The following is a 13083-nucleotide window of genomic DNA, read 5'->3' on the forward strand; positions in this document are numbered from 1 at the left end:
TCGCGAGGACTACACCAGGACCGGACCAGGACCAAACCAGGACTAGACCTGGACTAAACAAGGACTAGACCGAGACTAGACCGAGACTAAACCAGGACTAGACCGGGACTAGACCGTGATTAGACCAGGACTAGACCGGGACTAGACCGGGACTAGACCGTGATTAGACCAGGACTAGACCGGGACTAGACCGGTATTAGACCAGGACTAGACCGGGACTGATCCAGTGTCATTAGCCGAGTATAAATATATATACGACCCGATCTCCTCCTTTGATGTTTTATGTCATAAAAACACTCTCTCAGTCTGGTCTGACATTGTTTCGGGAAAAGAGCGGGACCGGGCTCTTGTTTCCAGGGCAACGGACGCGCGTCAAGTATTTTTGTCCCGTTTGTCCACGGCGTCAAAGACGCGCGTCGGGGGCGTCTAAACTCAAATGCAAAGGCTCCAAATAGAGGCGTCAAGGCGTTTTTTGACGCTTTGGTGTGAACGGCCCTTAAGACAGTAAAAAAAAATAAAAATAAAAAAGCATGTTCCCCGAGGTCAAACGCGCCCCCCTTGACGGAGCCTCACGCCCCCCCAGGGGGGCGCGCCCCACTATTTGAGAAGCACTGGCCTAGAGGAATTGCTTTATGATTTCATAGTTTCAGGAAATAAACTATAGTATTAAAATATGTAACCTTATGTACTTGACTAAGTTGACAAGCCCGTATTTGTGTCTTATTTTAAGGTTCAAGATATGTTGCTTTAATCATCATAAAAATAACCCTTCCTAGGAATTAAATCCTTAAACTCTCCCCAGAAAATATTTGCACTTTGAGTAATACCACAACTAAACTAGGTCTATAGTAGAACCTTTCAATTAGGATCTAAATTTAGGAATTAGGAACTAAACCATAATGTAAACCTATTATAGGCACTATATGAGGACAAAAACAAAGAAAATGTACTTTAAAGCAGAAACTAATACAGAAGAGGACCTGATGTACCAGAAATAGTCACTGGACTGGACTACCTCATCTGTGATATTATATAAGAGTCAACTTACAATAAATGAAACTGAAAAGTCATATCAGCGCAAAACCCCTTCTGGGTATAAGAAAGCTGAATAGATCTAAAACAAATGTATTCAGTTAGCTTACACATTCAACCTACTGTATATTGAATTACCAGTTATGTCCTTTAAAACATATATAATAGAGACTCATCAGATCAATATGGCTGCCTTAACTAGTTTGTATAGCAGATGCTGGGAAGGATAACAGACTTCTAAAGCAATTGTGGCATTTTAAATCGAATCCATCTTTCCCTGCTGACTGTTTGATGAAGTCTGACCACTAAGAAGGTCATATCCTGGAAACCGCTCTCCCTTCCCCTGCTTTACTCACTCACTGCTGTATGTCGTGTACAGTCGAAGCATGAAAGATCTAAGAGGCATTGTCAAATGTATACGAGAGCTGGAGATGGATGGTGAGGGGAGAGAAGTGAGGCGGACAGACTGGCCTCAGAGTCTCCAGGCTGTGGGTCTTATATGTGGTCCGCTCTAGCACTTCTCTACACCATCTGTCACACGCCACTTTAACCAGACACCATTCAAACACCACCAGCTCTGTTTCCTCACTGTGGTTTGAGCTGTAACATACCAACACCGGAGATTCTAACACATTTATCACATTTATTTTTTATATGTGCATGTTAAATACTTAGAGGCAGCACTGGTGCCCTGTACAGTATATGCAAGTTTATAGGCCTGTCACAATAACATGATAATATTGCAGCTAATTTAGCAGCTAAGTTAAGTACAATAATGGCATTTAAAAACATAAAATCCAGTGCAATGGGTATGTATGAAAAAGGAAAGTATGTTGCATAATAGTGAAGATTTCCGTTTGCAGTTGATTGAGTTTATTGTGACTGAACTGAAATTTACTGATTTGAAATGTTTTAAAGTGACTATCAGTGTTGACGTATTGTCTGGAAAAGGGAAAAGGGGGCGGATAACATAAGATTACTCTTCTTTCTGCTCCTTTTCATTCATTTCTTGTATGTTTGATGTTGTGACACTTTTAATGTCTTTTTATGCTTTATGAATTAAATAAATAAACACATAAATCAATCAATCAATTTATGCCAATGACACAATAACCCATTTAAACCAGAGAAACTATTCTAAATGTACAATTCTGCTAAAAAATCATGAGTTGCAATAAATAAATACCAAAATGAAACACTTTATTACTTAGTTGGCACCTGTAATGAGACATAGAAGTTATTGATTCAACCTTTTATGGCTTAAATCTTATCATATAGCCAGTAAGAAATGTACACACAATAAATATTGAAAAATATAGGCTTACAAATTAACTGTAAAAATGAACAGCAGCTCTTGATTCAGTTTGTCACTTTAAAGATATATCTGTTCTAAATCAGGTTGCGTAGATGGTGCTGCATATTTTTTTTGATATGTTACTCACATAAATGTAACCCTGACCCTTTTAGCAAATGAAAACTGAGCTGTGCTATGACTTGACTATGATGAATTTAGCTGCAGTTTAACAACACTGCTAATAGCTCTTTTTACACTGCTATGATTCAAAATTTTACCACCCCCTGCTCTTCTGCACTTTCAGAAAATACACACTTGACTGACGTGTGTAATGTGTAGTGCGTATTGAGACAAGGACAAAGTTAATTATTTTGAATTTATTCATTAACAGGTATTTTTATTGCTTAAAATACCTCAAAAAATAAAATCATACATTCGTGAGCAGGATCACCTCTTCACATTTCTAACTTGTATCTTAGCATATCGGGAATATTGTGGAATATTCGAAGCAATAACAGATGGTGGACCGTCCATCAGAAAAGTCACATAGTGCACCTTCGAGTTTAGAACTACAGTGATGATCTTTTTTTTTTTTTTTTTTCTTTTGGCAATATTTGGTTTAAGATTTGCGTTTTCCAGGACACCTCCATGTAAGGAGGTTGAGTAATTCACAGTATTTTGTAGTCCTTTTCCGTTGCTCCCAGGACATGTTTCTCTGTTAATATGTCGCTCTCTCATCTGCTCCACAAACCCCATTCACACTCCTGTTTAATTCTCACTCAGCCGATGTAATTGTGAGTCCTTGGGATTTCCATGGCGTGTGAGACAGCTGTGCTCCGCCGCTGCACTGAGAGGGGGGGGTCTGTCTCCCACCGTGTTCACTGGAGCTTCTCACAAAGAGTGATATTCAATTCAAGTGTAATATACAGTGTCTTTTAGATCATTATTATGATAACATTGAGCAGTTAATCCTTTGGGATCTTTTAGACAAGTTAATGATAACCTTTACCTTATAACAATATTAAGATTTATTTTGTTATCAGAAAACAGATTCTGTTCCCCAACCACGCCTCCTATTGGTCAGTGTCGTTGTGCTCTAAGTGAGTGACAGATGGATTCAGCCAATCACAGTGAAGTGTGAATGTTCAGTAAAAGAACATGACTTTGGTTATTAAGTTGAAAGAGGAATACGTTGAGGCTTTAAAGGTGCATTGTGCAACTTTCTGGTGGAGTGTCTGCTGCCTACTTGTCTCCATGGATTACTTTGCCTGGAATGTCCCATGGTATGCCATTAAACATATTCATCTAGCGTTTAGTCATTACGGGTGTTTCTGCTGCTGAAAAATACCATAATTCCTTCTGTGAACAGGGGCGACTCTCCACAGATGTGACTTGTAATGTAGCGTAGTGCTGTAACCTGCTTGTCTCCCCATTATAGATAGATTTAATCTATACTGTGGAACATTCTAGTCAAATATCCATATAGTCCATATCCAAGGAGACAAGCAAGTGATGGACTCTCCTCTAGAAATGTTCTGCAGTGCACCTTTAAAGTGAACTAGCTCTGTTTTTCACTTTTTATCATGAAAGAGCATTATGAAAGAGTTCTCACATCAGTCGATACTACAATGTTATGACTATTATTCACTCACAGAATGTTTTAATACAAGTGATCATTTATGTTAGCCTACTCCAGCTTTTTGCTCCTGACTCCTTTAAAGGTTGTGCACAGTTGGTCGATATGACATTTTCAGCTTGAGTGAATCCTAAGCACCAGTATAGGCCTGAGTATAGGTGCTGAATAGGGTCGGATATTACTGTCTAAAACACCTTTTCTCTCTCTGGAGGCGTCAGCTGCGCAGACATCTGGACATCACAAGCACGTGGAATAACAAGGACTCAAGAAAAAACAAAAAGACAGATTTTGATCTTTTTTATCTCGTAGAATAATCAGAATTTGGAGGCGCTCATTGCTTATTCATAACCCTGGCGTTGTCTTAATGTCTTATTCATGATTTTTCCTCATCTCTGTTTTTTTATTGAGTAATTGAGGCTAATTTGTATGTGTGCATTGATAGTGTAAGAGATGGATTTTTCACTCTCTGAGGATTTATTTACAAGGTCATTATATTATGCTACATCAATGAACATTTGTATTCTGCTTTGACAAAAGGATTCTCACCATTGCACTATAGAAAACATCCCCTATTAATTACTGTGATGTTGCCATTTGGATTCATTACACAGCCAGGACTGCGCCTAATAGATATTTAGTATTTAGTATGTATGGATGAAGGAATTACATTAGTTAAAGCTACAATCTGTCAGCATTAAAATAAAAGGCATGTCTCTTATTTCATTATAATTTCAAGGTTTGTACGTTAGTAGAATACATTGTTTCTGTGAAAGTTTTAAGTGTAAAGTATAACATAGAAAGTATTTAAAGATACCATCGACCCGGCGCAGTTGTATTCTCACATATGGCCACTAGTGTTGTGTACATTACTGCTGTCTGATAGTGTAGCCAGTTTTGACATGACAAAAGAAGAGCAGAGACCAGTCTGAACTAAGGCCTGGTGAGGGGAGAGGAGACCTACTGGTAAAAAAATAAAATAACAGATGGTAACTTAATATAACTAAACTGGACCTTTCCTAAACCATAAAATGGTCTTTAGGTATATCAGACTGTATAAATAAATGGACATAGCTAACCCGCCAGCCGTCGCATCTAAATAGAAAATGAGCATGGGAGGCGCTTTTGGCTTCATCAACTCTGGCTCCTATAAAAATGGTAACCCCTCTCTTTGTAACTGCTGCAGTGAGCCTTGTCATTTTGGTCTCAAAATGTACATATTAATCCGCTTTACATGATCCATGGTGTTTTTATTTAGCTATTTTGTCAGTTTATAAATTGCTATTCATAATATGGGACTGGGCTCAAAATTCACTTCTATAACTGGTAGAATCAAGATCTTCACTTGTGTGGTGCTGTACGCTATGGGTGACGTCCAATTGTGACGTCACACTCCCTTAGTCCACTTTTTTAGACAATCTACGATATCAGATCTAGTATGAGACCACATTATAATTTTAAATAAATGTACATTATTTTGTGTTGAAAACTACATTTTATCTAACTATAAGAGTGTTTTTAATTTGTATCTAAACTGGTATAACTTATCAAACCTATTTTTGTAGTATCAAAAATTACAACATATTACCATAATAAAACTACATATACTTATACTATCATTACGTAGTACTGTCCACTATTTCACTATGTTACAAAAACAAACTTGTAACCATATCTTTTCCAAAATTTTTACTCAGAAGACTCATTCTTATAAACTTGTTTTCTTTGAGACATCTCACAGTTGCATCGATGATCTTCTTCCTCTCTACTTATGTAACAAGTGAACCCAGCTGTCAGTGTATTTGATGGACCTGCCCCAGAACCGCCAGACGAACAGCTCATCTCTAATACCTCATTCTGATTCTGACCTTGATTCTGTCTTCATATCCTGTCTCATTTGTTTGTGTGTTCTTCAGCAGACGAGACAGCGGGTTATGGACCAGTGTTTGAGGAGCAGCCGGTGGACACCATCCACCCGGAGGAGTTGCTTGAAGCCAAACTCACCATGACCTGTCGTGCCAAAGCTGACCCACCTGCCACATACAAGTAACATATGTCCCCATTCACCCTCATTGACCCTGTCCACACCCACACAGTCTGTCTCCAAGCGCCGCTTTATATATGAAGAGTTCAATAGCACAAACAGCTACGTAGCTCAGAAAAATTGCCATAATTTTTCCTTTTTGTTATTATCTTCTACAGGTATTATCAATGACAATACTGTATAGTGAATTTTAATTTTGAATTTACTATTAATATACTAAGAGTAACTAACTACTACAATACTACAAGCCTCTGATGACTTCATATATAGACACTGCAAAAATTATATTATGATGGTTTCTATTTGGCATATTGTTTTGAGTCGATAAAGTTTGAATTGATCTAAAATTTATTTTAGATATTGTATTATAACATATAGAAATTTAATTTATTTGATTGTAGTGCCAATTTTCTGATCCCATTGGTTGATAAAAAGTGTAGGACAACTAATTAATTGTAATAAAAATATTTGGATGTGATATACAATGTAAATTGTATACAGTATCACTGGACGCATACAACTTTTCTGATGGGTTGGTTGGGCCCCTACTTGTCTCTATGAAGATTTTATTACTTTTCCCAAAATGTTCCACAGTATGGCATTAACCTTATCAGATGGACCAGCAGAAAAGGTACATATTCCACCTTTATGAAGAGTGGGCACAGCAAACATAAATTTAAAGCACTTTTTGTACTATTTTCTTTTTATCTTATTAGATTTATGTGTGTCTCTGAACTATGTTTAATTATTGATAGTAAGATCCAGTTAACAAAGTTCATATATGTATATTCTGTTAACATAAAAAAAAAAAAAACAACTTCGCAGTCATAATCAAAGGGCCCATATTATGCTATTTTCTGATCTGTTATAATGTTTCTACATCAAAAATGTACCTAGAATTGTGTTTGGTTTCATTCACACATTTTTAACAGTCATATCCCGCATATTTAGTTCTTCTCTCAAACAGAAAACCCTCTGTTCCACCTTGTGATTTCAAATGATTTGGATGATTTCAGCCCTGCAGTTGACAATCTGAACTAAAGGTAAAAAGTAGCTGTTAACTTGAAAAGTACCTTTTCATGACATGACAAGGTGGAACAGAGCATTTTGAGCTTGCAGATGTAGACAGACTAATGATAAAGGATTACTGAAACATGTGAATGAAACCAAACACAACTCCAGGTATGTTTTTGATGAGGTAACATTATAACATGGCTCAAAGCTCACAAGAGTCAGTTTTGCGTAATATAGGACCTTTAACTTAGCTATATAACGTTCATCTAAACGGCCAAATTTGTCCAACTGCACCTTGTCTCTTTGCCTTATTTAGCTATCTTACTTAAATGTTTTGGACAACCCATTTCAATTTACATGCAAATATATGCTAATTATGTCAGCCTGCATCTTCTTCTACTGTCAGTGAGTAAAACATCAGAGTCAGTCAGAGTGGACACAAATTAGCTCTGACCATCTCTAACCTTATTCTAATTCTTGCATTTACTAATTTAAGCATCTATTCATTATAATTTGAAAGTGTCCAAATGTGGATGAAGCAATGTTTTAAGTAATTTCTCAAGATGTCTGTTTAATTCCTCAGTCATACAGGTAGGATCCATAGCAAAAGATGGCTGAATTCTGAGTTAAAAAAAATATAAATAAAATTATTTAAAGGTGCACTATGTAACTTTTTGGTTCAGGGTCCATCACCTGCTTGTTTTTTTGGATATGTCTTTGCTCTGCTTGGTATATTCCACAGTATGACATTGAACAGCTCTAATTTACATTTATTCAGTTCAATTAGGTAGTTCTATAGCTCAATAATACCTAGAAAAATAGGCCTTCTGACTCTGAACAGGGTTGTTTCTCCACAGATCTGACCTGTAACTTGACCTGGTTTGGTTGAAGATAGAAAGGTTTAATACCATACTGTGAAACATTCCAGACAAAACAATAACATCTTCATGAAGAAAAGCATTGGACGGACCTTCCATGAGAAAAGTTACACAATACACCTTTAAATTATTACCATTATTTATGTATGAATATATTTTTTTATGAGTACATTATACCATTCATCTAAATTTTCAGTTCTGTCACAGCTCTGATAAGGGACAGGCTTAAATGTCTGTCTGAAGAGAGGCACTAACTACACTGAAACTTAAAGGGACAGTCCAGAATTTTGACATAGGACCTCATTTCCTAGTGAGCCTGAGTGTTGGACACGTGTGGAGACACTTTTTAAAATAATCCATCCAGTGCTTGTATTTGCAGAGGTCACTGGGGCTAGGATAGCACATGTCAATGGGCATAGTTAGCCTGACACTAAAAACAGTCTTACCCACTCCACAAAGCACCCGAAGCAAAACAATTATTACACCAGACTGTGGATGTAAATGTCTGTGTTGATAGAATAATGTTTGAAATAAAACTAACCTTGCGTCGCATGAATCTTCACATGTTGAGGGACTATTTTCTCAGCAGCAGAATTTTACTTTGTCGGTAAGCTAGGCGCTAGGTGATATCAGTCCGCCGCTACCAAGCTTTCTATGAGAAAGTACAAATCACTGCTGCTGCTCAGACATAAATCCTTCAAATGCAAGGTTGGTTGTACTTCTAAAATTATTTGATCAACACAGACATTTATGTCGATAGTCTGGCATTATAAATATTTAGCTTTGGGTGTTTTGTGGAGTGGGTAAGACTGATTTAGTGGCAGGCTAACTATGCCCATTGACAAGTACTAACCTAGCACCAGCGACCTCTGCAAATACAAGGACATTTATGCCTATCAGGACAGGATCTTTAAAAAAGTGTCTCCACATGTCTCCAACACTCGGCTCACTGGAAAATGAGGTCCTATGTCCGGACAGTCCATTTATAACATCCCAGCTTTTTCTTTCTTTATTTATTTATTTATTTTTTGTAACAGGAAGGGCTATTAATTATAATGCATATTATTTAATCCATTGAACTAACCTAAGGTGTGAACACTCCGAACAAAGGTAAAATGTATCTGTTAACTTGAAAACTGCAGTATCATGACATTACAAGGTGGAGCAGAGCATTTTGAGCTTTAAGATGTACCATAAACAAATTGTAATAAAGGATTACTCTAATATGTGTCAATGAAACAAAACACAACTCCAGGCATGTTTTTTGAGGAGATAATAACATTATAACATGACTTAAAGCTCACAAGAGTCAATTTTGCAAAATGTAAGGCCTTTAACTCTTTATCTACCTTCATACCATGATTACCCATACTGTTTTCAACTGTTTATTCAATGTTCTTTTGCTATTTTTTCAAGCAATAATATTGACATTTTGACTAATTCTGACATAATCTTTGCAGGTGGATGTTTGACGGAGAGGAAATCAACTTGAATGAACAAGGGGGCCACTTCAGTTTAGTCGGGGGTAACTTGGTCATCAGTTCCCCCAACAAGAACAAGCATGTGGGGCAGTACTCCTGTCTTGCATCCAACAAGTACGGCTCAGTGCTCAGTCGCTCTGCCTCTGTCCAATTTGGATGTAAGTGGACCTCACGTGGACTGTGTGTAGGTCATAAAATGGAGGAGAGGGACAGATATATGTAGTCGTGTGCATATTAAGTAAGCTGAAATTGGAAAGGACAAGCAGGACAAATCTTAAGTGGCGAGGAAAGGGCAGGGGATGATCTCATAAAATATAGCCCCTCTTCTTTTAATATATTAAAGTATTCAAATGTATCTGATCTTTACACCTTTAATCCATGAAAAATTTAATGGGATTTTAAAATGTGAAGTGATGCAAAAGCTCGAGAAACAGGAGTCAATTAAAAGTACTCTATCCATGCTGAAATACATTACTCTCAGCTTTGTAAGTATAGCCCATGTGTATCTAGTTGTAAAGTCTACGTAGAGGCTACTGGTAGTAGAGTATAAAAAGTAGTTGAATGCAATGAAGTACAAAAGTAAAACTGCCCTACAAAGGCAAAAGACTTTAACTCGCCACAGTGTGAAACTGACAAAAATTACTTGAAAGCTTCTGTTTTGTCCAGACAAAAGTATAATAGGCAGGGCTCGCAAAATTTGTCAACTAGTTGCTATAACGAAGAAAGATTTGTATGCAAAAAATATTGACCTGTACTCTGCCTTTGGATCATGAACCAAAAATAAGGAGTCGTGCAAAGGCAAAAGGCAGTAACATGATCATTATTTGCTTGATTTTCCCCAGACTTCCATCCATTATAAGAAAAACACCTCACCAAGGTCTAGTCATCATGGTGTTTGTTTGAAATGATATAGAAGACCTTTGGATTTCCTATTTAGTGCTGATCAGGATAGTGCGGCAACACTTTTAAACACAATTAAACAGTTTGATAGACAAGTTAAGTAGTATGTACAGTATGAATAAATACACCAAATACTTTCACATTAAAGATAACTGAAATATAATTGAATACAAAGGAATATTTATTTAATGTGTTAAGACCCTGTGCCAAGGCCATAACAAAAAGGAGGTTGGATTTTAAAATAAAATAAATTTATGAACTAAATCACAAATAAAACATAAACATTTACTGCCTTTTGCTTTTGCACAACTCTTTATTTTTTCATGATACAAAGGCAGAGTACAGGAACTGACAAATAAGGGTCAAAGGTCCATTTTGAGCTCAGTTTTTTCATGATATTTATTCATGTGATAAAGGAGATCTCAAATACCCCCAAAATAACATGAACTAATTTTGACTTTAACCAATTATGATGTTACAGAGTTTAGTTTGAGCTACTCTACTTACTCCACTAGTACTTATTACATTTTACAGGAGATATTTTTTGCTTTCACATGATGCCTTTCAAGAGCAGGTATCTGTAATTTCTACTGCTACATTTTGTTTTACTTAACTTAAAAAGTATGTATTTTTTTCTTTTTCTTAAGGTTTTGAGTTGAAGTCCTGGCTTTGAACAAATTAAAAATTACCATGATATATAGCAAACTGAGTCACTTTTGTTGACCCAAAATGTTTACAATTCTTAATCAAGATCACTACATTTGAGTCTTTAATAGTTTTACAGTGGTGCATTTTGAAGTCGCTCTTGACAGACAGCGTTTTGTTTTGTGTTTTCAGATCTGGATTTCTTCTCATCAGAGGAGAGGGAGTCTGTATATGTAAAAGAGGGCCAGGGTGCTGTGCTGCTGTGTGCCCCTCCTCCACATTATCCAGGTAACCACATGTCATGAACAGCCCCGTGATTGTAGACAACCCCCTCAGACTGCAAAATGAGGGTAGATTTTACAATAATAGCTTTGTACTGATTCTGTCTTTTTTAAAATTTTTTTTTTTGAGACCTGACTATTAAAAAACATATAGTTCAATCACCTAGGGATGCAGCATATACAAGCGTGTGTGATAGCTACAGTAAAGGAATGACAAAATATCAAATTTTTGTGTTATGATTATTATGAAAGGAAACATCACAGTTGTACAATTAATCACAATTACTGACTCTGTGACCAAACAATAATGCAATACTTAAATGTGCATTGTGTAACCTTTCTGGTGCTTTTCTTCGTGGAGATGTTATTGCAGTGTGGAATTAAACCTTTTTATCTCCATGCAGACTAAACCAAACCAAATTACAGAGCAGATATCAGTGTTTCTCGCAGAAAATGAGTTACTCAAGGTGGTGACCAGGGAGGGGGAGGTGCGATCATCATAGTTTTGCGAGGATTCACATGGTTCTGAGGGACGTAGTCAAGGCGGGGGGGTAATTGTTGTCAAGATGGCCGCCCTAACTATAAAGCATTTTGGGAAGTACTAGGTGTTTTTCTAGGTATTTTTGAGCAATAGAAACCCCTGTAATAGAGTACGTGTTAGGTATAGCAGTTTCATGTCGTACTGTGGAACATTCCAAGCAGAGCAGTGACATATTCATCAAAACAAACAGATGATGGACCCCAAACCAAAAAGTTACATGGTGCACCTTTAAGATGAGGCAAGGTAAGGTTCCCCATAGAGAAATTTGTCTTCTGCATTTGACCCATCCTTCAAATCCACTGGGTCACAATAACAAATTTTGATGCACGATTTATTGCTAAAGAGAAATATTGTGATAATGGATAATACTGCTTTATGCCGCTGACACAAAGATAATCCCAGTAAATTACTTTTTGAATATACCATATCATTAAAAGACTTGAACTGCAACAAATAAATTGCAGAATAAACCAATAAGTAGGCAAATAAGTATTTATTCTACCATCTAAAGCTCAAATCTTAAATTATTACATAAAAATGTCAAAAAATCTCCCCACTATTAAAAAGAAAATGTACACACAATAAATATTGTCCCCCAAATATATCATTCCAGCTTTTATATACTGAATGATTAATCGATATAGTAATTCAAATTCAACTCAATAATTTACTTTGATTGACATAATCTTTTAGAGCCCTATTCCAAATCACATTTCTGAAGGCTCGGTGCAAGAAACACAATGTTGTAATTGAAGATTTTATCAATTCTACTCATTGTGGGCAGAGTAACTAAAATCTTTACTCAAGTAAGTGTACTGTTACACTGCAAGTTATATTGCCAGAAAATAAACTATGGTGTCTGAAAACTCTTCAGAAAAGTACAAATTGTTCAGTAAAGTAAATGTAACTGAATACTTCCCATCTGTTCCCTAAATAACCATAAATCAAATGATCCCGACATCTCTATACTACAACACGTGTAAAAGGGATCTGAGTGTTCACTGTGACAGATCTTAGCCTCTCTTTTGTCAAAAGCAATAGTTATCATAGCTCAGAGCGCTAACCTCTTTAGCACACATGCAGTCTGCAGTGGGGCTTCTCTGATCTCATTTAGACTAATAATGAAATGAGCCAAAGCCATATCCCCTGTTGTCTCAGAGTCGTCCTTCATGTGTTCTCAGAGGTATAGGAGTAATGACTTGACTATCACATTCCTATCATTTAGGCAGGATTTATATGGGCTGTTTTATAGAGAATATAATGGAAAGGAGTATTGCTGCTCGTAATTGAGTAATGATGTTTTCCAAAATGTGTAATAGGGCTGAACCATTTTCACAAGA

The 13083-nt window shown here is 36.6% G+C and overlaps 1 protein-coding gene across 1 annotated transcript in view; it reads left to right on the forward strand.

The window, feature by feature from the left end:
- The first annotated feature begins 1418 nt into the window (after positions 1–1418).
- The window catches only part of LOC110169453 (contactin-1a-like), a 33964-nt gene continuing 22299 nt past the window's right edge, over positions 1419–13083 (forward strand). The window contains exons 1-4 of the mRNA XM_055155877.1: positions 1419–1470; positions 5876–6005; positions 9356–9534; positions 11114–11209. Of these exons, the coding sequence (XP_055011852.1) occupies positions 1419–1470; positions 5876–6005; positions 9356–9534; positions 11114–11209 (457 nt within the window). The remainder of the gene's footprint in view (positions 1471–5875; positions 6006–9355; positions 9535–11113; positions 11210–13083) is intronic.

This window comes from Boleophthalmus pectinirostris, unplaced genomic scaffold (genome assembly GCF_026225935.1).
Source record: "Boleophthalmus pectinirostris isolate CB_2022bp ecotype Guang Dong unplaced genomic scaffold, ASM2622593v1 HiC_scaffold_2, whole genome shotgun sequence".
NCBI lineage: Eukaryota > Metazoa > Chordata > Actinopteri > Gobiiformes > Gobiidae > Boleophthalmus > Boleophthalmus pectinirostris.